The sequence below is a fragment of the Nycticebus coucang genome, chromosome 5 (genome assembly GCF_027406575.1).
Source record: "Nycticebus coucang isolate mNycCou1 chromosome 5, mNycCou1.pri, whole genome shotgun sequence".
Classification (NCBI taxonomy): Eukaryota; Metazoa; Chordata; class Mammalia; order Primates; family Lorisidae; genus Nycticebus; species Nycticebus coucang.
Window position 1 is genome coordinate 77,189,819 of NC_069784.1, and position 26,759 is coordinate 77,216,577.

At 34.2% G+C, this 26,759-nt stretch overlaps 1 protein-coding gene across 2 annotated transcripts in view; it reads right to left on the reverse strand.

Moving 5' to 3' along the window:
• The window catches only part of ASCC3 (activating signal cointegrator 1 complex subunit 3), a 402,050-nt gene that overhangs the window by 160,414 nt on the left and 214,877 nt on the right, over window positions 1–26,759 (reverse strand). For both annotated transcript variants that reach the window (XM_053590400.1, XM_053590401.1), the window contains exons 20-30: window positions 25,767–25,943; window positions 22,012–22,237; window positions 20,063–20,217; window positions 19,003–19,101; window positions 17,562–17,730; window positions 14,597–14,817; window positions 7,297–7,382; window positions 5,632–5,798; window positions 4,586–4,731; window positions 4,346–4,466; window positions 1,503–1,645 (exon numbers count right to left, since the gene is read on the reverse strand). In XM_053590400.1, the coding sequence (XP_053446375.1) occupies window positions 1,503–1,645; window positions 4,346–4,466; window positions 4,586–4,731; window positions 5,632–5,798; window positions 7,297–7,382; window positions 14,597–14,817; window positions 17,562–17,730; window positions 19,003–19,101; window positions 20,063–20,217; window positions 22,012–22,237; window positions 25,767–25,943 (1,710 nt within the window). The remainder of the gene's footprint in view (window positions 1–1,502; window positions 1,646–4,345; window positions 4,467–4,585; window positions 4,732–5,631; window positions 5,799–7,296; window positions 7,383–14,596; window positions 14,818–17,561; window positions 17,731–19,002; window positions 19,102–20,062; window positions 20,218–22,011; window positions 22,238–25,766; window positions 25,944–26,759) is intronic.

The following is a 26,759-nucleotide window of genomic DNA, read 5'->3' on the forward strand; positions in this document are numbered from 1 at the left end:
GTCTAAGTAAAATAATTATTATATGTTGTGTTAAAACTATGGCAGGGAGAAGGAATATCGTTTGGATAAAGTATAAGGAATCTCAAAGGACCATATTAACGGACTGCATCATATAAAATACAAAGTCTTCTACTTGTAAAAAGATACCATGATAAAAAGATAAGCAACGAACTAGCAAAATTTTTTAAAACAGCAGAGGAAAGATTAATATATATACAATGTATGGCAATATATATATGTGTGAAGAAAAAGTGATAACTTGAAATTTTGTGTATGAGCACTTTTTCAAATTTGGTAAGGTATTAATTCTACAAGATAATTGCTCTACTGGATTAGATGAAACACCAAATGCAATTAAATAATAACAAAGTTCACTACCCAGAGAACAAAATTTTTCAACCACATAAAATTTAAGGCACAAATTAAAATAATAAGGTAACAATTTACGTATAAAATATTAATGTTACAACAAATGAGGACATAGTAAGGCTGTTACTCTCATGTGCTACTGATAATTCAGACATTGATGGTGAGGATATTAATTAGCATAGTCCTTCTGGAAAGTAATTAGTAGTGTATATGAAAAGCTATAAAAATGTTCACATTATTTGACCCACACATTTTATTCTTAGCACTCTATATTGGGAAACAATTCTAAATAAAGAAAATCCTATAAAATAAAGATGTATGATTATTTGATTGTAGGAGAAAACACCACAGAGTAATGAAATATAATTGTGTAAACATAAATATTAAACATTTTAAAAATTTTAATGGTGGTTATCACTTAGTAAAAGGATAACAGGTTTTTTTTTTGAGATGGAGCCTCAAGCTATTACCCTGGGTACAGGGCCGTGGTGTCACAGCTCACAGCAACCTCCAACTCCTGGGCTTAAGTGATTCTCTTGCCTCAGCCTCCCAAGTAGCTGGGACTACAGGCACCCGCCACAACGCCCGGCTATTTTTTGGTTGTAGTTGTCCTTATTGTTTGGCAGGCCCGGGCTGGATTTGAACCCGCCAACTCTGGTGTATGTAGCTGGCGCCTTAGCTGCTTGAGCTACAGGTGCCGAGCCAGGATAACAGGTTTTTAATTTTTATACACTTGTGTTTCCAAAATTAAAAAAATATATATTTTTCTAAAACTTAATTTTGCAAAATTGATTTTAAGTTTCATGAGGGCAAGAATAATCACAAACATTATGAAAACTTAGTTGAATATTAAAATATATATGAGTAATAATGTTAGAGGGAAAAATCATAACTATGGATATATAAAATAGTATTTAGCAGAAAAATACTGGAACAAAACATACCAGAACATTAATGGCGTGTTAATGCGGCAGTATCATGCATTTCTTCTTACCTCTATTATTTTTTCCAAATTTCTGTTATTTTATACTTTCATTATGGAATAAAGCTAAAAATAATGAAATATGTAATTTCCACAGTAATCCCAGGTAATCTGAAATGTGTAAGAAGCAGAAGATAAGTATGTTGCTCACCTCTCGTTCATCCATATTCAGCCACTGCTTTGGATCTTCCTCAGTAGCCAGAAAGGCTATCAGTTCCAAGGCAGTGAGACGAGTTTGACGTCTGGATGAGACAAATATTAAAACAGGCTTGGCCGGAGAATGGCTTCTAATAGCTGTTGAGAAGTTGTGGAAAATGAAATTACAAGCCTTTTAACAATAGAATATAAATTTCAACAGGCTATCCCATGGATATATGAAAACTAATGATGCAAACGACTTAGGTGAATTTTCAGTTTGGTTGTAAAATTTAGTATTATTCCAGGTACTACTCCAGGGGTCTGGCAGCGTATTGCACAAATGACAGGAAAGGAAGTTGAGAGGCCCTCCCTATGATATACTGTCTCAGAAAGAAAAAAAGATTTAATTATGTCTACTCCGAGTTCCATTCTGAACTGCCAAAGAAGAAGAAACTTCAAGGCTGAGAGTCTCTATGAAGAGCTCTGCGTGGACACTGACTCTCAGGCTGAGAGTCCTCAGTTGTGCTTCTTAGATGTTTTGCTTGCCTAAGCCTCATATTACTACAGTTCACTAGTCCTGGAGTCCGGCGAGAGAGTCAAGTCCCACAAGGTGATGAACCACGCCTGAGATGGTTATGTCAATTAGTTTGATTAAACCATTCCACATTGTATATCAAATCATCACACTGTATTCCATAAACGTATAGTTATGATTTAATAAAAACTAAGTAAAAAAAAAAAAAAGAAAAATGCCCAAGAAAGACCAAAACAACTTCTTTTTATTTTTGTCCTGTTATCAATAGATGGAAACATGAGGAGAGTTTATGATCAGAAACAGGCTGAGAGATAAACCAGATGAACACTTTCCCTCTGGGTTTCCAAAAACACATGTATGAGGTTTCAAGAGAGAAGGTAAGAGAACATGTAAGAGGGCTGAAGAGAACAGAATGACTGCGGTAAGACGTGTCTGAGAATGCACGTGGTGGTCAGCAGAAGACGGGTACTTTGAAACCTCACTAACGAGGCTGAGGAAATTTTGTAAATCAAATCTTCAAAAATAATTACTTAAAGAGCCATATAAATCAACTAACTGAAAATGAGGTTTCTTTGGTATACATAGGAGAGCTATCTCTATAGGATGCTGCAAGTACAATAAATATTTATATTGATAATTGCTCTCTTAAAAACCAGAGATATTTAAAACATTTATATAAGAAAGTTTAACCTTCTTGTTATTGCTTGAAATGTGAGCTGTGGAATTTCTTTTTATAGGCTGGGAAACAAGGTTTATAATGGAAACGTTGACATGACCTTGACATTATTTATAACATAACTGCAAGAAATAAAGCTATCACAAAATCATATTTCTAAACTCACAGAAATATAGTAATCACTACAGGTATAATAAATACTTTATAAGGTTAGCTATTGTGCTGATACCGCATCTAAAGAGTATAAGTATTTTAGTTATTTACTATTGATTTACATAACACAAAATGCTTCACTTCCATCAATGCTATGCAATCAGTCATTCTTAGATATAAGCAATTTCAACATGAATATTATGAAAAATAAACTCATTTATCTTATATTTCACTCTTTTACCATTTATCAGAATATTATAATGTAAATGGTAAAGCATTGATAAATCATATTAGAAATATAATGTTTAAAATATACATATTAATACAATATTGGTATTATTTATGCATATAAATATAAATAGATCTCTGCCTCTTTTTTTAAAACTGAACATTTAATGGATTTTTTTGCTGCTGCAAGAACAGGTGTGGCTGAACAGCTCATGGCAGATTTATTGTTCATTAGTGATTTTGTACAATGCTTCTGTGGAGGTGTAAATAATCTGAACTGCCAAGATTGGTCTCTAGTTCACAATCAATACTTTGCTTCTGTCATAAGGCTAATTACAGCAGCTAAAAAGTCACCTCACAACTGTCACCTCACAATCAACAGCAGTTCACATTTGAGAATTTATTTTAGAGGTTATTTTTAATTGATACAATAAATATTCCTTACGCAGCCTAAATAAAACATGTTTCAATAAAATAGAAGTGTTATTCTTAAATCTTTCCCGTTTGCCTAATTTGTTAGAAAAGGAAAAATGAAAAACAAGACACAAAAAAAGAAGCACGTACCAAAGTACTAAAATTTCTAAGTTTTATGGTTTCTCATAAAAATTAAGATTGTGTGATGTTTTTGACTTGTAATTCCTGTTTATCATTTGTTCAAGCTACTGACTACCATAAGAAAACTCTTTAATTAATTTTAAGATTTGATTTCTTTTTAAATTATGATTTTTATCACAAAGACCTTATCAGTTATGAAATCTGCCTAATTTTCAGTAGGCTATTTAACATATATTTATGTTCCCTAACAGTTGAGATAAATAGTTTTAGATGGCTTTGGGTATTTGTAGAAGTTGGACCAGTAATGCTCTTCCAAAAGAAACCCAAACCATTTCTTTTTTTTCTATTTTTGAGGCAGAGTCTCATTCTGTTGCCTAGGCTAGAGTGCCCGGTGTCAGTCTTGCTCACAGCAACCTCAGACTCCTGGGTTCCAGGGATCCTCCTACCTCACCCTCCTGAGTAGCTGGGACTACAGGTGCCCACCACAATGCCTGGCTAATTTTTCTATTTTTAGTAGAGACAGGGTCTTGTTCTTGTTCAGGTTGGTCTTAAATTCCTGAGCTCAAGCAACCCTCCCACCTTGGCCTCCCAGAGTGCTAGAATTACAGATGTAAACTACTGTGCCCAGCCAAAACCAAACCACTTGAAATGCACATGATAGCCACAATAAAAAATGGTTACTACTTCATTCCAAGAATCTGAAGCTTACCCTGAAATGCAGGTTTGTTCATACTTGCCATACGAGGACAGTAATGTTGACCTGGGAAGCCTTGAATGTGAACTTCCAGGGGCACTGGGCGTACTGATGGTCGGAAGTTGAACAAACCCATCTAGAGTAAATGTGAGAAACCATTTTTAATTTTTATATTTAAGTATATAATGTTATGATACCGCCTTCATATGGCCACCTAAGTCATGCTACTAAACAATTTAGCAGTCTTCTTTATACCTGCTTAATGTTGAGCCAGTCAGCAAGGTCTCTGGCATTGGCTAATGCAGTAGACAGTCCAACTATTCTAACAGGCTTTTCTGTGTGTGATGAGATAAAATTTGTTCGAGATACAATGACCTCAAGAACAGGGCCTCTTTCCTCCCCTAGGAAACAGAAACAATACATGTTAACAAATCTGTTTGGTAGTAGATGCTGGCTGCTGCAATTACGAAATTCAAAGACTACAGGTTTTTCAGAAAACTAAAAATAGAACTACCGTATGATTCAGAAACCCCACTGCTGGGTATATAGGTATTCAAAGCAACTGAAATAAATGTGCTAAAGAGACATTTGCACTCCTCTCTTTACCGAGGTACGATTTACAATAGCCAAGATATGGACTCAACCTAAGTGCCTATGAACAGATCCACAGGTAAAGAAATTGTGGCATACATATACAATGGAATATTATTTACGCTTAAAAAGAAGAAAATTCTGTCATTTGTGACAATATAAATGAACTCCAAGGAATTATCCTAAAAGAAATAACCAGGTACAGAAAGATAAATGCTGCATGATCTCATTTATGAAAGTAAAAAGTAGAAAGGTAGTTACCTAAGGTTGAGGAAGGAGAGTTTGGGAGGAAACAGAGAGATGTTGGCCAAAGGGTACAAAGTTCCAGTTAGATAGGAAGAGTTAAGTCTGTGAGAGCTTGTACAGCAGGGTGACTATAAGTTAATAATAATGTATATTTCAAAATTGGTAAGAGTAAATTTCTAATGTCTTCCCACAAAAATTTATAAGTGAAGTGATATATATTAATTATCTTAATTTAATCACACCACATATAATACGTATATTAAAATATCACACTGTACCCCATAAATACATGGTGGCCATAAAGTTCATGTGCAATTTGGAATAGACAACTATTTTAAATTGCACGGGAACATAAACATGGCCACGCCGTATATACAAATATCCTTCAACTAAAAATAATATCAATAATTACTTTTTTAAAAAGTAAAAGTTTGTAAACTGGCTTTAAATGCAGCAGTACACACCAAGCAGATGAATCTCATCTATGATGAGAATAGTGACTTGCTGAACATAGTTCCTATTTTGCCAGCTTCTGCTGACTCCATCCCACTTCTCCGGTGTAGTGACAATAAGGTCAGCCTTGGCAATGGACCTCATATCAGGAGTCACATCTCCTGTTAGTTCAATAACTCTGGAGGGAAATAAAAATAATCCCATAAAATTTTCAAGTGACAAATGACCTAGGAAAGGCAAAAATATATTACTTTTAAAATATCATTTTCTAAGGCTTAAAACTTTTATTTCCCTTTGATTTCTGAAATTTCTGATCCCCAAACATGTATTTCTTAAGAATTCCAAGATGACTTATTGCCATAAAATGAAAGACACATAAATTCAAATCACTGACATTAGATATGTCATTAGATATTAGACTTTTCAAGAATGTCAAACTTTGCTTTAATTAGTTTGCAGAATCTCTATTAAATATAATTTTATAAAGTTAAATTCATACTTCCTTGTCCATATGTTAGAATAAACACCTTTTTAATGAGGGAAAGTGCTAATTTATTACTACAAAAGAAGGCATTAAGTGAGAATAATTAAGATTATGTGTAAATGTCATAAAGATTATGCGTAAACATTTCTTAGTTTGCAATTTTCTATAGATTTTATGGGCAAATTCAAATGTATTAGGACATAAACAAGATAAGCCAGGGCAAATATGTGCCACATCATTCTGAACAGATCTTAGTTGCATAGTGAGAAGGAGGGAAAAGAAAAACCTATGAACGTCTGGAAGAGTTAGGTAATACATAGAAAAATCTGTAGGCTAATTCCTAATTTTAGGCAATTATTAAATAATTTCTATATTTGTGTTAAGACAGGGAAAAGGGCAAGACTGGCTCCTCCAAGCATAATGTTTCCAAAACATTTACTTATTTTGATTTTAAAGATTTTCACATTTTGAATATGTAATATTTAATGTTTGCTTTGTTCAAAAAATATGTTGTGAATAGTTTCTATATCATCCCTATCCTATGGCCATCTAGCTCTAATTCTGAAGCAACGTTCACATTCTCTAACCTGTTTTTAAAACAAAAGGTAGGATACTTCACTCAATTTTTTAAACAACATCTCTGGAAATTATTCCTTCAGTATATAAAGAACCCTTTTCTAAATAGAGTGATGTAATATTCTGCATTGTGTGACAGTACCATCATTTACTTAGAGATACTTTATTGGACATTCAGCTTATCTGTAATTTTTTTACACAAAAACCAATATTCCAATGAATAACCTTATGCTATGTTAAAATATTAACCAAAAAACCAAACATGTTCTTCAAAGAAGTATTTTTTGTAAATAATTTACATACAAAGTGTCTTCTAAGTGGTTTCTGGAGGTTACTTTGAATAGTATGAACAAAAGAGAGAGAGATCTTATTTTTATTAAAAATACTTTGAAAAAGTTACCTTGTCATATAAAGTACACACATTAAGTAATTTAAGCAATTTCATTTTTCAGTCTTAACACAATGGATATTGATACCATTTTAATAATAGTTACATTTTTTAATAAAAGACTGTAAAATTATTATAAAACCATTTAACAGTTTTATGAATCTCTTTTATTTTTTAGTCCTTTTAGACTATTGAAAGCATATCTTTTAAGTGAATATAAGAACTTACTTTTTACCAAGCTTTTCTTCTATTCTAACTTTCCAGTCATCCATTCTTTCACGTACTAGGGCTTTAAGGGGTGCAATATATACTGCCTAAAAAGGGGGAATAGACAAAAAACACACTCATGAAAATAGTAACAGCACTTTCAGACAAAAGTAAACTCCCAAATATTTGTCAGCATATGTTAGTGTGGTTCTAAAATGCATCTTTTTTTTTTTTTGTGGTTTTTGGCCGAGGTTGGGTTTGAACTCACCACCTCCAGCATATGGGACTGGTGCCCTATCCCTTTGAGCCACAGGCGCCACCCCCTAAAATGCATCTTTTAATACTGAATACTTGAACTTTTTCATTAATGGGAAAAGGTCATTGATTTAAACCACATTTACCCAAAATAAGACAAATATAACACATCATAAATAGCCTATCATAATATCTGCTAAAAAGCATCAGAGGTATTTTGAAATTATATTGTAACACAATGTGAACAGAAAAACGAAGAGTTTAATACATGGACGTTACATAGAGAAAATCAAACTTCTGATGAAAATGTTTTTCCTAGCACTATGATTATGATTTATGAGCTGTGTATAACTCTTTCATAAGAAAGTTATTATTTTGAAGTTCTAAAGAGAAATAAACTAGTTGTTTAAATTTTAATGCGGATTTTATGGAAGAGGACAGTTATACATTTTAGGTGTTAAAAAATAAATAAAAACTGGTCTTTAATAATCCAGACCTAAACAAATGTTATTCATTAAGAAATTCTTCCCTTTGGCTTGGCGCCTGTAAGCTCAGCGACTAGGGCGCCAGCCACATACACCGGAGCTGGCCGGTTTGAATCCAGCCTGGGCCTGCCAAACAATGACAACTACAACCAAAAAATAGATGGGCACTGTGGTGGGTGCCTGTAATCCCAGCTAGTTGGGAGGTTGAGGCAAGAGAATCGCTTAAGCCCAAGTTGGAGGTTGCTGTGAGCTGTGAGGCCACTGCACTCTACCCAGGGTGACAAAGTGAGACTCTGTCTCAAAAAAAAGAAATTCTTCCCTTTATAAAATGAGAGTAGACTATATAATTATACCATATAATTATATAGTATAGCATAGTATAGACTATATAATTATAATTATACTATATTAATGCATGGAAGTTTTGAAGAGAAATATACATACTGTTAAATCTTAATGCAAACTTTATGGAAGATGACAGTTATACATTTGAGGTGTTAAAAATAAATAAAAATAATAGAAAATTTAACCAAGGATGTAAAAAATATGTACCCTGAAAACTATGAAACATTGATGAAACTGACAGTGACACAAATAAATGGAAAGATATCCATGTTTGTGAACTGGAGTAATTAAGATTGTTGAAATGTTCACACCACCCCAAGTAATCTGCAGTTTCAATGTAATCCCTATCAAATCCCAATGGCATTTTTGACAGAAATAGAAAAAAACAATCCTAAAATTCATGTGGAACCATAAAAGACTCTGGATAGCCAAAGCAGTCTTGAGAAAGAAGACCAAAATTACAGGTGTCACATTTGCTGCTGTCAAATTATATTTCAAAACTGCTGTAATAATCAAGAGACTGTGGCAGTACAGCACTGGCATAAGAAGAGGCCCATGGATCGCTGGAACAGGACAGAGAGCCCCCAAATCAACCCACGCATAGAGGTCAACTAATCTTTGACAAGAATACCAAGAATATATGTAATGAGGAAAAGATAGGCTTTCCATAAACAGTGTTGGGCAAATTGGGTAATGAAACTGGACCCCTGCCTTACACTATATACAAAAATCAACATGAAGTAGAAGGAAAATTATGCAAGTAGAGAGTACAACAAACTAAAAGCTGCTGTACATCAAAGAAAACAAAGTAAAGAGACAACCTACATAATGGGAGACAGTATTGCAAACTATATATGTATAATACACCCCCGCTCCCCAGCCAATCAGTGGTTTTGCTTTCCGAGGTTTCAGTTACCCATGGTCAAAGGAGGTCCAAAAAAATTAAATGGAAAACTGCAGAAGTAAACATTTGTAAATTATAAATTGTATGCGCTTTGGAGTAACTTGACAAAATCTTGCACTATCCTGCTCCATCCCATCCAGAATATCAATCATCCTTTTGTCCAGTGTCTCCACTAGATACTCCCTACCCTCAGTTACTTAGTAGCTAGCCCTCATCAACTTGTCATAATATTACAGGGCTTGAGTTCAAGTAACCCTTGTGCTACATAAAAATGACTCCAAAGAGCTAAAGAGTACTGATGCTGGCAATTCTAATTTGCTGTAAAGTGTTTCCTTTAAGTCAGTGGTTGTCAACCTTTCTAATGCTGTGACCTTTTAATACAGTTCCTCATGTTGTGGTGACCCCCAACCATAAAATCATTTTCATTGCTACTTCATAACTGTAATTTTGTTACTGTTATGAATCGTAATATAAATATCTGATATGCAGGATATACTTTCATTGGTCGTGACCCACAGGTTGAGAACCGCTGCTTTAAGTGAAAAGGTGAATGTTCTTGACATGAGAGAGAACAAATCATATGCTGAGATTGCTAACTACAGTAAGAACAAATCTTCTCTCCATGAAACTAATAAAATAATAAAGGAAAAATGATCATGTAGGAAAAATAATACATCTGTGTTAGTTTTGCTGTCATACCTCAAACTGCAAAAATATGGTAAGTGCTTAGTTAAGATAAAAAAGGCATTACATTTGTGGATGGAAGACATGAACCAAAATGTGCTCTATTTTTTCAACTTTAATATACTTTTATTGAATTATATGTGAATGTAATATTTCTTGTTTTACTTTTTTAAACTGACATAAAAATTGTACATATTTATGGGGTATGCAGTAATGTTTTGATATATACATTGCATAATCATCAGATCAAGGCAATTAGCATATCCATCGTCTCAAACATTTAACATTTCTTTGTTTTGGGTATATTCATTATTGTCCTAGCTATCATATTGAAATCATATGATATGTTATTGTTAACTATAGTCATCCTACAGTGGTCAGAATACTAGAACTTACTTCTTCCTATGTAGCTATAATTTTGTATCCTTATAACAAATCTTTAACAATCCCTTATTCCCCCGTCCCAGTTGTGTTCAATACTATTTATGTTTTCAGGCACCCACTGGGGTCTTAGCACCCACCTTGGAAAAGGGGGGAAGAGCTACTGTATATGATAAGGGATTAAAACTCAAAATATATAGGAAAAACATACAACTCCATAGCAAAAATCTCAAATAATTCAAATAAAAGTGGGGCAAGCATATGAAAGATATTTTTTTCCAAAGAAAACACACTGATGGGCCCCAGCTGTAGGCAAAGGTGGTCAGAATCACTTCTCATCAGGGAAACTCAAATCAAAATAACATGAGGTATCACCTTAACACTGTTATGAGGGCTACCACAAAATTCCAACAGATAGCTGAGGTGGCACAGGCTTACAGTCTCCCTTGGAGAGAATATGGGGAAAGGAAACTGTTGTACACTGTGTAGTGGGGATTTTAAATGGGATCATTGTTATGGATATAGTACGGAAGTTCTTAAAAATTTACACATGGGCGGCGCCTGTGGCTCAGTGAGCAGGGCGCCGGCCCCATATACTGAGGGTGGCGGGTTCAAACCCGGCCCCCGCCAAACTGCAACAAAAAAATAGCCGGGCGTTGTGGTGGGCGCCTGTAGTCCCAGCTACTCGGGAGGCTGAAGCAGGAGAATCGCTTAAGCCCAGGAGTTGGAGGTTGCTGTGAGCTGTGTGACGCCACAGCACTCTACCGAGGGCCATAAAATGAAACTCTGTCTCTACAAAAAAAAAAAAAAAAAAAAAAATTTACACATGGGACTATCCAGCAATCCCACTTCTGAGATTCAAAGGAAATGAGATCAAGATCTTGAAGAGATATCTGCACTCTCATTTTTTTTTAAAATTGCAGCATTATTCAGAATAGCTAAAATACGGAAAACAATCTAAGAGTCCCAGATAGATGAATGGGTAAGTTTTGGTATACACACCACACACACACAACGAACCATTATTCACCTAGAGGACTGTAAAGTTTAGGTAAATTTTCTTGCAGTAAATTATTCTACTATCTTATTTGTGCTTTGTTTGCTTCACTGTGCTTTGCAGATATGCAATTCTGTGATTTTTTTTTTTTTTTTTTACAAATTGAAGGTGTGTGGCAACCCTGCATGAAACACGTCTGTCACTGCCATTTTTCCAAAAAGCACGTGCTAACTTCCGGTCTCTGTGTTGCATATTGGTAATTCCTGCAATGTTGCAAACATCTTCTTCACTATTACACCCGTTATAGTGATCTGAGATCAGTGATGGCTGATGTTACTATTGTGATTGTTTCGGGGTGCTATGAACCACATCCACAAGAGATGGTCAAATTAATTGACAAATGTTGTGTGTGTCTAACTGTTCCACAGACCAACTCTGCCCCCATCTCATAATCTTACTCCCTCTCCTTGGAACTGACTACTCCCTGAGATACAACAATATTGAAATTAAGCCTTATTGAAATTAATAACCTTACAGTGGCCTCTAAGTGTTCAATAAGAGGGAGTCACATGTCTTGCACTTTTGATTAAGCTTAGTGAGAAAGACCTGTTAAAAGCTGAGACAGGCCAAAATTAGTGAAGTTGTGAATGCAAAAAGGACATCAATGGTAGTAAGAAAGCAAAACAACTTCATTGCTGATTGGAGAAAGTTTGAGGGGACTGGTGAGAAGATCAAATGACATTCCCTTTAGAGAAAGCCTAATCCAGAGCAAAGCCCTAATTCTTTTCAATTCTATGAAGACTCAGAGGGGTTAGAAAGATGCAGAAGAAAAATATGAAGCTAGCATAGGTTGGTTCATGAAGTTTAAGAAAAGATGCCATCTCCATATTGTAGAAGTTCAAGGAGGTAAAGCTGCCCTGATGGAGAAGCTGCAGCAAATTATGCAGAAAATCCAGCTGAAATAACTGATGAAAGTATCAACACTACACAACAGATTTTCAGTGTATATGAAACAGCCTTAGAATGGAATAAGACGCCATCTATGACTTTCAAAGCTAGAGAGGAGAAGTGAAGCTTCTGGCTTTCAAGCTTCAAATAACAGGCTGACTCTCTTGCTGGAGGCTAATGCAGCTGGAGACTTTTAACTTGAAATCAATGTTCATGTGCCATTCTGAAAATGATAGGGCCCTTAAGAATTATGCAAACTCGGGCGGCGCCTGTGGCTCAGTGAGCAGGGCGCCGGCCCCATATACCAAGGGTGGCGGGTTCAAACCCAGCCCCGGCCAAACTGCAACAACAACAACAAAAAAAATAGCCGGGCATTGTGGCGGGCACCTGTAGTCCCAGCTACTCGGGAGGCTGAGGCAGGAGAATCGCGTAAGCCCAGGAGTTGGAGGTTGCTGTGAGCTGTGTGACGCCTCGGCACTCTACCCGAGGGCAATAAAGTGAAACTCTGTCTCTACAAAAAAAAAAAAAAAAAAAAAAGAATTACGCAAACTCTACTCCATGCCCCATAAATGGAACAATGAAGCTTGGATAACAGCACATCTATTTATAACACAGTTTGCAGCATATTTTAAGCCTACTGTTGAGACCTACTTCTCAGAAAAAAGGATTTTTTTCATAGTATTACTGCTCATTGACAATGCATGTGGCTGCTCAAGAGCTCTGATGGAGCTGTCAAAGAGATTTATGTTGTTTTCATGTCTGCTAAAATAACATGCATTCTGCAGCCCATGGAGTAAGAAGTAATTTCAACTCTCATGTCTAAGAAATACATTTCATAAAGCTATAGCTGTCATAGATCATGATTCCTCTGATAGATCTGGGCAAAGTCAATTAAAAACCTTCTGGAAATGATTCATTGTTCTAGATGCCATGAAGAACATTCATGATTCATGGGAGGAGGGCAAAATATCAACATTACCAAGTGTTTGGAAGAAGTTGTTTCTAACCTTCATGGATAACTTTGAGGGGTTCCCTACTTCAGTAGAGGAAGTAACTATAGGTATGGTAGAAAAGCAAGAGAATCAGAATTACAAGTAAAGTCTGAAGTTGAAACTGAATTACTACAATCTCATGATAAAACGTGCTTAATGGATGAGAAATGGCTTCTTACAAGTAAGCAAAGAAAATGGCTTCTTTTTTTTTTTTTTTTTGTGATTTTTGTCCGGGGCTGGGTTTGAACCCGCCACCTCCGGTATATGGGACCAGCACCCTACTCCTTGAGCCACAGGCACCACCCAGAAAATGGCTTCTTGAGATAGAATCTACTCATGGTGAAGATGTTGTGAACACTATTGAAATAACAAAGGATTTAGAAGGTCACATAACCTGAGTTGATAAAGCTGCAGCAGGGTTTGAGAGGATCAACTCCAAGTTTGAAAGCTCTACTGTGGGTTAAATGCTATCAAACGGCATTGCCCAGGGCGGTGCCTGTGGCTCAGTGAGTAGGGCGCTGGCCCCATATACCAAGGGTGGTGGGTTCAAACCCAGCCCCGGCCCGAACTGCAACAAAAAAAAATAGCCGGGCGTTGTGGCAGGTGCCTGTAGTCCCAGCTGCTTGGGCGGCTGAGGCAAGAGAATCACATAAGGCCAAGAGCTGGAGGTTGCTGTGAGCCGTGTGATGCCACGGCACTCTACCGAGGGCTGACTCGGTAAAGTGAGATTCTGTCTCTACAAACAAACAAACAAACAAACAAAAAAAAACAGCATTGCCCGCTGCAAAGAAATATTTCATGAAAGGAAGAGTCAATCAATGTGGAAAACTTCATTTTTCTTATTTTAAGCAATTTTCACTGCATTCCTAACCTTCAGCAATCACCACCCATTTAGTAGCCACAAACATTGATTCAACACCCTCTACCAGTAAAAAGGTTTCTATTTGCTGAAAGCTCAGATGATTGTTATAATTTGTCAGCAATGAGGTGTTTTTAAATTATGTACATTGCTTTTTTAGACTTAATGCCATCGCAAACTTAATACTACAGTATACAGTATAGTATAAACACAACTTTTATATGCATTGGGAAACCAAAAAATTTATGTGAACGGTTTAATTGCAAAATTCACTGTATTGTGGTGGTTTCGAACAGAACCCATGATGTTTTCAAAGCACGCGTGGACTGATCTGGTCGTCTCCTGGGAAATTCAGAGAGAGAGAGACAAATCTATTCACTGGGATCTGCCAGTATATTTAGAACTGGCTATTTTAGAGATTATGAACTATTTTTTCTAACCGAATATAAGCATACAATTCTTTCAACAGACCTTTGAAGTAGGGTACTTGTTGAAGACTCTGAAAATGGCTAATTCAGCTGCAACAGTTTTTCCCGATCCAGTGGGTGCTCCAAGCAGGACATTACAGTCTGTATGATACAGTGTATGAAATATTTGTGTCTGCACAGGGTTAAAGTGGCTGAAGTTGTACAAGGATTCATATGCTTTACATCCCAAAGCTGTGATTGGTAAAGGCTGCAGATCCAGTAATTCTGAAAAGATCCAACAGGTACTGCTATATAATAACTGAAAAACATGCACAATACTGAATATAGTGTTTTAAAGAATAAACTATAACAATCTTTCATTCCGTAGAGGGGAAAAAAACTTAACATAAATTGCTCTATACCAGAGACAGATCTCTTTTTTTCCCCCACGTCACCACATTTATCATATTGACATACTGGACATTCTTCTGGGGGAGTTCTCTATAAACCTACTATAATGCTCTCTGTCTTTTCTATCAGGAAAGTAACTTGAATAACAGGTGTATGAAAGTATGCATGTTATAGAACAAAAAAAATCAATCCTAATTTGTAGAAAAATGAAAACCATTTGCGAACTTTAGTGCTGGAATGGTTGCTAACAAAACATTAGCAACCAGAGTAAATGAGTGACCTCTTGCCAATGGAAACTAAAATGAACTTATGATAATTCTCAGAAAACACTTAGGTGGGAGCTTTAAAGCAGAGCATGACTAAGTAAAGAAACTGCCCAGAGAAAACCCAGAAAGAAGCTGGATTTAGTTGTTGCTCATTTTGTGAACTGAAGTCCCAGGGTATTAGAAAACATACATGACTTAGAGAGGCCGTTACACACATTGTTAAGTGCCTGATAGGCCTTGGGTGTCCCATAACACGGAAAGGTATCAGTTAGAAAACCAAAGGCACTTTATTTTCAAAGTTATTTCACAGAAAATGATTCTACTCATTTGAAATTTGAGAAGAAAAAACAAATAAAAATAAAATCAGTAAGGGGACAAAACGGTACCCTGAGTTGGATCTTCACAATATAGCTTCAAATGGAAGGCAAACAAATTTTCTTTTAAACATTTGTTTAAAAGTCAAAATGCTAATTTGTAAAATTATCCTTGCCAAAGTGCTCAGCTCTATAACACAGGTAACTGAGAGCTTACTGCATGTATTCTATGCCAGATTATAACCTCTTACATTTTCTATAGCACTGAAAATCAAGAAGAAAGGAGAGGAGACATTTCAAGTTAAGGCTTGCAATGCTGGTCATAAAACTGATACATATTCCTAATAAAATTTTAAAACCACCATTGTGCATATTGATTGATAATGTTTAATTAAGATGCTTTATTTCAGTAAAAGATGAACATTTTTCTTGGCTGATTTGAATTCAACAGTATTCCTATATACTTTGAACCAAATAAACCCTGGAATCACTGAGGTTATTTTATGCATTTCTAATATCATTTGGGATGTCATGGTGATGCACTTATTGCTTTTTAAAATGTAGTCAGAAATCAGCTAATTATATAAATCGGGTGATATGTGCTTTGTCACTTGGCAGAGAAATGATTAAATGAACATTAAAATATTAATATAATGCTAATGCATGCATGTTAAAATCAAGGGCTGTAGTCAAAGAAACCTTCCAGTGATGTTTGAAAGACATATTTTAAATTAAAGTCCCCCAGGTTTTTTCCATATTTTACTATGAGATTCTAAATCTCACCTACAGGCCCATTTGATGAAAGACCAGAAAGCTCCTCTTCAAAGAGCAGATCACTAGATAGCACAATCTCATGATTTTTTTATGCCGACAAGCCTTTTAGCTACACTCTGCCAAGATACCAAAGTGGAGTTAAGCTGCAGTATACCGTATCACTCTTTAGGATAAGCTAAGATAATGAACAAGGTACATATTTAATAAAACTGGCACAGTTTGGAGTCATATTAAGGCCTCCTTTCACTTCCCAAGGGACGCCAAATAATAATTTTATTAAAAATAGTCAGAACTACATTTTTATTCTAGCAAAAAAAAGAATTTGTTGTTGGAGGAATTATATGGGAAAAAGTTAACTTTTATTTTCCTATGAAGTTATTAAGGTCTTTTGAACTCAATACTCACCAATTATGTATCCTCAAAGAGAAAAAATAAACTTAATATACTGATAATTAATAGACTAGCTTCAGGATATTTTTAAAATAGAATATTTGAGGGAGCACTTATATCATTATAAGCTTTTATTCATGAAATGTGCTTCCATAAGTCAAAAAGAAGGTATTCACTCTTATGATAATACTAAATGAATTTTTGCAAGGTATGCCAATGAAAAACACTGTTATGATACTGCAGATTACTCCATCTCTTTACATTTTGGTGTAGAGGAATAAAACTAATGTAAAAATTACACTTTATCTGCTAAAAACAAATTGACAGTATATATAAATCTATTCTGCAGTGCTATCATGACATGACTTCCTAATATTAGCAAATATGATGGTGTTGAAGCACAACAGATGGGGAAGAACACCCAAACCCACGAGAATGTTAATTAACATACTAGAAATAAGTTTAAATGAATTTATTTCAAGAAAAAGAAAAAAAGAATATTTCATAAGTTTTACAGAGAGCTCAGATTAAATGATAAGTGACACTTGCTAGGAAAAAGGGAGAAATTATGATGATTAGACCTAAAAAATGGAGATGAAGGCATACTGATACAGAAACAGTGAGTATCATGCTTAATAGAACTACTGGGATTGGACTAGACTGAGTTTAATGCTTTTGGAACTCAAATAAATAAAAATTAAGGCCCCCCTTTAAGCTCTACAAAATGTATACATGCATTTAACTTTGAAAATTCTTTTTTCAAAATATTGGCAAATAAAATAAATTATGATTAACCAGAACCAACTTTAAAGCACAGATACTTTTCGACATTCATTAAACCTACCATGATCCAAATAAGCATTCAATGTGTTACCTGTATGGGGAGGGTGTCTCTCTGGTAGAATCAGATGTTGAAAGTTGATAATACATACAGCCTCAGCTCCTAACCATCTATCGGAGACTGCTCGGATATAGTATTGGGAAGGCAAAGGTTCAAAAATAGGGATTGTAAATACCAGTAATTGAGCTTCTTTGCTAATGACCTAAAGGAAACAAGAGTCTAAAATAAATATGGATATTCTAATAACATAAAGGTCTTTTTAGTTTATTGTTAAGACAGTATATACATAAAATAGACTAAAAATACATTATTCATGCACTTCAGATATGTCTTGTGAGTAGTATTCTTCTGAGGATATCTGATATAAAAGAAGGTAACACTTTATACTTGTATTATTCACATACGCATATCATCATGTATTAACACATTACCAATTTGATTCATTATCAGAACTTCCCAAGTATTATTCAATTACTTAACTTCATGATTTTTATCATAACCAATTACCATATTATTTACTTTCTATTTTTCTTTTAGTTCTGTCAGTATCCTAAGTAGAATACCAGAATCACGTGGCATAAATAGAAGGAAAACCATGAAGACAAATACAATGAACACAAACATTGCTATAAAATTCTGCTGCTGCCCACCCAAGACTCTCAGCCTGAGCTTGCTTTCTCTTTGATAGAAAGAGAAATTACAAACGAGGCATCATTTAAGAAACAGCATCAGTTTGAGTCTTTATTTTGTGATTCATAGAGAATTTTAGAAGAAATGTTCTTTTCACTATGTGATTCAATACTCTTTATAAGAGTACTGTTACATGTGTGCATGTTAATACCTAAAATTATTATTCATTCTATATATTTTACATATGCCATGCCTCTGGACTTCATGTCTTAATCTATGGTGAAGATTATATAGTCACATGTAGCTTAACAACAGGGATACATTCTGTAAAACATGTTACTAGTGCTTTCCTCATGTGAACATCATGGAGTATATTTACACAAATCTACCTAAACGGCACAGCCTCTTACACACGTAGGTAATATGGCTTGGCCTACTGCTCCTAAACTACAAACCTATATAGCATGTTACTATATTGAATACCTTAGCAATTGTAACACGATGGTTAAGTATTAATATTTGTATATCTAAACATAGAAAAGTACAGTAAAAATACAGTATTATAATCTTAAGGGACCACTGTTGTAATGTGATGGGTCATTGCCTGTAAGACCTCCATGCAGCACATGACTGGTAATTGAGTTTCTTACTAAAATTAACAGAGTAACATTTAATCACTGTGCTCTTTCGAAACTAAATAGAAATGTAAAACATAAGAAATAAAGCTTTAATGGTACTATAAAATTATAAACATGTAAAGTAAAAACAGATATTATTAATATATGTTTTCTCTCTCAGATAGCAAAATAATAAGATTAGGATATATTCACATATGTATACTTGCCTGTTTTTTTAGAGCTAGAAAATACTCTGAATGATAAATATGATCATTTGTAGGATCTTCTACCCAAATCCACCAGGGTTCGCCCACTGTTCCATGTACCTAGAAGAAAAATATTATCCTAGTACTACATACATTACAATTTAAGTAAGGGATGGTGTTATTTATGTACAAATAAATTTCATCTCTCTCTAACAGCTTCATTGATACATAATTTTCATTATAAAGTTTACTTGCCTTTGAATCTACAATCTCTATAACACAGTAACTGGTACAAAGATGGAGGCTTAAAAAATGTTGATTGAATAAGAAGCAGACCCAGAGTAGATCCTTATAATATGTGTGTGTGGGTATCTATTTATAAGATAACATCTAAGGTACTGAAGGAAGGAAGAAGAAGAAGAAGGAATAAAAATAGAAATGTGATGGGACTGAGGGAGAATATTTTGAAGGACTATGAATGGCACTAAATGTTCCATTGAAATAAATCTACTTATTATGGCAAGTCATCAGGCATTGAAAAGCATTAAGGAAGTAATCTCAGCAGGAAGGAAACAGGTAACTAGGAGGAAAACAAAGAATACTTTTTCTACAAATCTAATGACTAAGAAAATGAGAGAATGATAGTTTCAAAGAGATGATACAGTTTCAAAGAGATGATTTTAAAATGGCTCTTTTAGCATGGAGAATCTCGAATTTTTTGTAGGCTAAAATGACAAAGTTGGCAGACATGGCAAAAATGAACATAAGGAAAAGAAAGAAGATAGAACTAAAATGGCAAAGTTCCTACAGAGTTGTATCCACTAATCTTTTGTTCTTTGTTGAAATGTCAAGGTTGCATACGTGTCACGAGGGAATCCCATTGGTTGACATATTATTAACACATCACATTTTTCTTGAGCAACAGAATAAATATTACCATAGTATTTTAAATAAAACATAAATATATATATTCTTTTTAGGGGATTTTCTATATGCCTTAGGACAGATATCAGGAGGTACAGTTGAATCTATAGTACAGACATTTTTGTTTAACCTAGATGTAGGCAATTTCCACTTCTACCTGATCATTCCAAGTGAAATCAGGGTAGATGGTGAGTGTTACTCGGAGGACGGTCCGTGTGATGGGCTGAATAGATGCTTCCATTGTGACGGAAGGAATCTGATGAACACATTGTTTGACCTTCAGTCCAATATTCACATGATGCAAAATGTGACCTGCAAGGAAAATATCACATAGAAGAAATGCGTTGAGACAGAACAAGTAATATAATCTGACTTGTAAATGGGATTTCAGAGGTGATTTTATTGCTTGTTTTATGATTTGCTACGTAGAATAGCTGACATTCTTGACCTGGCATGTTTGAATATTTTGTAATAGTTAACTTGAATTAGCAATTCATAGCTGTAAAAACCAGCATCAAGCTTTCTTTGGCTATTAATAGGATTCTTAAAATTACTGAAACTCAATAGTGTTGAAACTACTATAAACTGACCCATTTCTCTCCAAGTTGGTTTCTGACACAGTACAAAAATATTTAGTATTTTGTAAAAACAGCCATTTATTCAGGGTCTATTTCAGAACCTTATAACCATGGTGGAAAATGCTTCAGTAATCAAATGCAACTCATCCATCCACACCCATTTCCACAAAATATAAAAAATAAAATATGCTCAATCTAGTACAGAATTAACCACTTACATATATTTTCATAAATAATCAGATTGTGGAACACGGATATTCATGGAAGTGCTGATGGGGGAGTTCATAAAGAAATGTTACATTTACTACTCTAGTCTGAGCAATTAAGTAGGAATAGATTGTATTTTACAGTATCAATATTTTCTATATGTCGTGGTTCTTTAAAATAGAATTTTTTAAAAGAGTATATTATTAATAAATTAAAATTTGCTTATCCAAATTAGAACGAAAGTTGATCTTCCTTATCTTGATAAAATATTTACATATATTTCCCTGATATAAAAACCTTGGCCTTTCCTTATTAGTTATCACTCTTTGTCTCTATTGATACTTCCCTGTCTATCCTATTTTAGATGTATTCTTCCTCAACAAATGAAATAACTATTTCAGCCTCTTTCACATCTTTGGACTTGTTGCCAGCAGTAATTTGCCCTCCTATTTCTCTTTGGCCTGATTCCCTTTATGTATAATTCCTCCCATTTCAAATTGAAATATTGTCTAATTAATGCATTATGTATTTGTTCAATAAAGTGTTAGGCTACATGAAAAATTATGTAGGAATAACTTTTCAATATTATATGAATAAATATAATGCTCTAGGGAGGCACCTGTGGCTTAGTGGGTAGGGCACTAGCCCCATATACCAAGGGCGTATATGCACGTTCAAATCCAGCCCCAGCCAAACTGCAACAAAAACATAGCCCGGTATTATGGCGGGCACCTGTAGTCCCAGCTACTCGGGAGGCTGAGGCAAGAGAATCACCTAAGCCCAGGAGTTTGAGGTTGCTGTGAGCTGTGACGCCACAGCACTCTACCAAGGGCGATAAAGTGACACTGTCTTTAAAAAAAAAAATCTCTCTCTCTCTCTCTATCTATAATGCTCCAAATGCTCTGTGCACACTGATACCAACTGGGTTTAAAGACGTAGGGGTGTACAGTGAGTCTCATTTAGAAACTCTGGAAAAATTCTGAGCTTAATGGTCATATAATTTTTTTTGCTATAATACTGCTATAATACATAACAAGAGACTTTAAAATGCATCAATGAATGATTCTCAGAATATGTAGCTAAGATTCTATATGCAAGATAGTAAACGTATGAATTTGACAATATAAACTCCATTTTAATTGCTAATTCCATCAAGTAACTTTGTAGTATTTGGAGATATTTTTGCTTCAGCTTAGAAAACTGAAAAATATGGTGAAAATTTATCTTGAATAATGTAAAAATTCACAATACTTTTCTTTTGCATCTAGTGAAATATTTTATTTGCACAGAACACATTCAAACATTTTTGTTTCCTTCTTACCTATTTCATCTTTCCTCATGTCTTTCAGCTTATCCACAGTAAGGTTTTTTTCTTCTAATCTTGTTAGGATGTGTGGTGGTAGAACTGAAAATTGTCTCAAAGGGCTTGCCCAACCCCAAAGCCTCTTGTCGATGATTTTACTAAGATTCAGAAGCCTATAGGTCATGGTAGGCCAACGTTTCCTCAGAGCAATTTCAAAGAGAGCACGGACAATTCTAGCTGCATTCTGAAGAATATTAGGAGGAGATTGATGGTTAGATCCAATGTACTTTTAAATTTGTAAATTTATTATTCAAACTCAAAAGAAGTGCAAATCAAGACACTTATTATTCAGGCTCAAAAGAAGTGCAAATCAAGACACATCCTTGAATTGTAGGGCAGTGTCTTTTCTCCTATACCCTGATTCTTCCTATGATTTCTACATTTGAATAACCGCATGTTATATATATGAACGTTCTTGCTTAAGTCTCAGAGAGTAGCCTTATTTCCAAGTTTTTAGGAAACTACCAGGGTTCCTCAAACTACGGCCCGCAGGCCATATCCAGCCGTGTGATTGTATTTGTTCCCGTTTTGTTTTTTTACTTAAAAATAAGATATGTGCAGTGTGCATAGGAATTTATTCATAGTTGTTTTTTTTTTAAACTATAGTCCGGCCCTCCAACGGTCTGAGGGACAGTGAACTGGCCCCCTGTTTAAAAAGTTTGAGGACCCCTGCTCTACACTAATACCCTTTAAACAGGAATGAAGTAAGAGGAGGCAAGGCAGGGAATGTATTCAGGAGGCTGTTGAATATAAGAGGCAGGTGAGGATGTCCTGGGTATATACTGGAATGATTAGATTTATGAGGCTATTTAAAGATGAAGTTAGGAAGACTTTGGATCCAGTCAAGGAGGAAAATTTGTGAGGATGGATGAGAAAGAAATACTGATGTCAGCAGCTACTCATATTAAAGGATCCTTATAAACCACCAATCATTGTGCTAACTTGCTTTGCACACATTATCTCATTTAATCTTAAAAAAAACTGCACTTAAAACTGGTATTGATATTATTATTTTATAGATAAAGATAATACGGTTTAGAAAGGTAAACAATTTGACTTATCACATGGCTAGCTGGTGTCACTGCATCTACTCAAAGCCAGGTCTAAATGACTCCAAATTTAACTCTTAGATTCTAATCTTAGTGGTTGAACTTCATTAACAGACATATAGAAAGTTATAATGAATGAAGCCCCCCTCCTTTGTTTTTTTTTACAACTCTGTAGCTAGTTCTCATTTATTTTACCACCTTTTTTCTATCACTAACTTTGTAGGTTGTTTTACTGAAGATTGTTTTTAAATATGAACTTAGAGACACCTTCCAATATCTAATGACATCTGTATTTGAAAATGTAGAGTGTCAAATCTGGTCAAAATCATAAAAAGAGATCTTAGAAAGCAAATTTCAAATGACAAACAAATAATCCGGCCTAAAATTATGAGTTCACAAATGACCAGAGGAGTTAAGGGCTTTGGTTTTACCCTGTTATAGAAAATATACATTTTTGTCTTTTGACAAATTTGACTATTTTGTTTCAGTGTTAGAAACATAAGAACAAAATGGTAATTAGAAGTTTGAGGATAGTTCTGAAAACAATACAAATGACAGACTGGGTCTTATTAAGGCTCAGAGAATAATAACATTTTGGTTACTGAATCTATTAAATGGGTTTCCTACCTCATTCCCACTAGTTCTTTTTGTCGGGCTAATTTTCCCACCCGTCTTTAAAAGTATGTTATTTTTATATTTCAGAACCTATACTTTTCCCCTAAAAACTACCAGAAGGTAGAGGAGAAATCCCATATAACAAGGTATAAACAGAACATTTTAGTCTGTAATGATGTAAATCAGTAGGAATAATGATGAACGTTTATAACATGTATAATTTACAGAAGCTGAACACAGGCCTTTAAAATAAAATCTTAGGATATCTGAGCTAAGAGAAAAAAGTTTAAGAAATACACAACAAAATACCATTTTACAGAGCAAGAGAGTGCTTTTTCAATTACTGATGACTTGAACTTAAAATACAATAAACTCAAGTATAATTTATCTAATTCATTCAAGAGTGGTAAATCCATAATAGCTATTTAAGAAAAATCAGGAATGCTCTGAGATCTCTCTAATCTGGGGTTGACTTTCTAAATACCAATCATGAAGAAAATATAAGTTTAATATTCTAAAGTTATTTCTTATATCAGTCTCTTAAAATATCTTCACAATCTCAAATCAAGCAGAAATGTGGCCACAGTATTTATCCAGAATCCAATAAAGCTTTACCTTTTATTTCAATATAAAACTATTAGAAAATATAAAATGACATTACATTACTTTTCAGAAAAACAGATAAAACAAAGGAAGCTAGAGATGATTTGTGTATGTACAGAGTAGAGAATCTAGATATATAAATATACATATTTTTACTACATTTGCATTAACTTTATGTAATTCATGAAATCATCACCTGGCTTCTTGGTTATGTTGATTAAATTGCTACACTCATTCAAATTATTTACCAATATATCTTGGTTCGTGTTTGTACATGTATCATTTTGATAGCTATTTCAAAGCACTCCTGAGTATTCATCATTGTTAAAAATGATGGGAGAGGGGTGGGGCCTTGGTGTGTGCCACACCTTCTGGGGGCAAGACATGTTTGCAAGAGGAACTTTACCTAACAAATGCAATCAGTATAACCTGGCTTATTGTACCCTCAATGAATCCCCAACAATAAAAAAAAAAAGAAATTAGAAATGAGAATTCAAAAAATTACTTTTATGTATTAATTCCCTTTAAAAACAATAATAAACCCATTGGTTAAGACAAAAAAAAAAGATTTAACACAAATATATTTTTTCTCAGTTTTAAATCTTTATGAAATTACAAATTTAAGATAATAGCTGAATAGTTTCCATATTTCAAATAAGCTTAAGCTTTAATTTCTCCTTAATTTAAAAAGGGTATTACTCATTGAAAAATAATGAAATGGGTAATTTTGACAGGTAAAGAATACATTTTTTAAGAAGTATGTCTGGAAGGAAAACCTATCATTTGAAAAACAAATAGGGCAAAACCTCTATTATACCTCACATGAGGGCTTTAATACAAAAAGATGAACACCTGAACATTTTATGAGCATGATTTTTTTAAAGAGATAAACTAAATGAGCTGTAGTTTAGGGAATAGTTTACTTGCCATCCTTAATTTTTTAAGTATTGACAGTAGAGAGAAAAAAAAAAACAGTAGAGAGAAAAGATACTTTTTTTTAAAAAAAATTAGAGACTCATCACATTGAACATCTGTTATGAGAATACTCATTAAGCTTTCTTTAATGATAAGAAACTGTCATTTAAAATATTTGGTGAAAACAACAAAAGTTCCACAATTTTTCTTTAAACTTGAAAGATTTACTTACACTTACCCCTTGTAAGTAAAAGAGAAGAAACTCCGATATTGATGTTTTAATGTAAACAACATAATGCAAACAACAGCAACATGACAAAGAAGCCAAATCAACACCAACTCTCACCCCCAAGTCCTGATTTATGAGTATAGATTACATAAAAGATGTATAAATGAGCAGAACTAGTTCTAAGATCAAATGGTAGCTGGGTAGCACGCCACAATCAACGCCTTCACTGTAGAGCATTCATCAATTCCTCAGTCTCTAAAGATAAACAGCGATGAGAAAACAGGAAGGGAGCAAAGTCTGACCTGTGCAACGTATGCAGAATCGGATATAAGGGAGAAACTGTCCATTTCTCCTCGGCTGATGTAAGTTTGAAGTAAGATGTTTATTTTCCCATAATTATTCTCTACACCTCCAGGAGTAGAGAGTTCACAGAAATTGCTTAATAAGGCTTCCAACTCCTCTATTTCCTCTTCTCTGACCTAAAAGAGTCAATGTTTTTAAAGGAACATCAGGGCTGATTCATTAGAAATTTTTATATTGACATTATACTACATTGCATGTTTTTAAGAGTTTCCATTTACTATAACTTGACATTTTTCTTTTGTATAGCTAAATAATAGTAATTTTTCAAAAGGTAGCTAATGAAATACAATATGAAACTATCTTGAGGCTGATACGTTTACATTTTATTATTCATCACTGATATTAAAGTTGTCATTGACATTTAAAAATTTGATACACCATAAAAATTAAATCGTCTGACCTCGCCACCCTTCAATTGATGAGATTTCATTTTTTATTTGACCAGAGTAAAACCTCTGCCCAACTACATTAGGGAAAACTTGAATTATCTTCAAATGCATTCATTACTATCATATACTTTTATATGGTATAACACATTCATAGCTTACAGCTGTGAAGTACTATGATTCAAAGTATTAAAGTTTTCACTGTTAATAAGATTAAATTAGATACAGGTAGAGAAATATTCATATTTAAGTTTGAATCATGCATGTACTTTATATTTCATTCTGTAAACCTTATATTGCAAATAAACTAAAATATACATACTACAATCTTCATTAGTTTCACTTCTCTAAAGCCTATCTGAATTACTTAATTTGGGTTACATAGCAAAGAAGGATGTCAGATATGACATATTATCATAATCTAGAATGTGGTTATTATTGATAAATAAAAAAATTATGGCTGATACAAGTACCATATGTTTCAGGAATAACAATTAATTACAAGTTTTTATGAACAAATAAGTGCATATATGTCTAAATCATTTG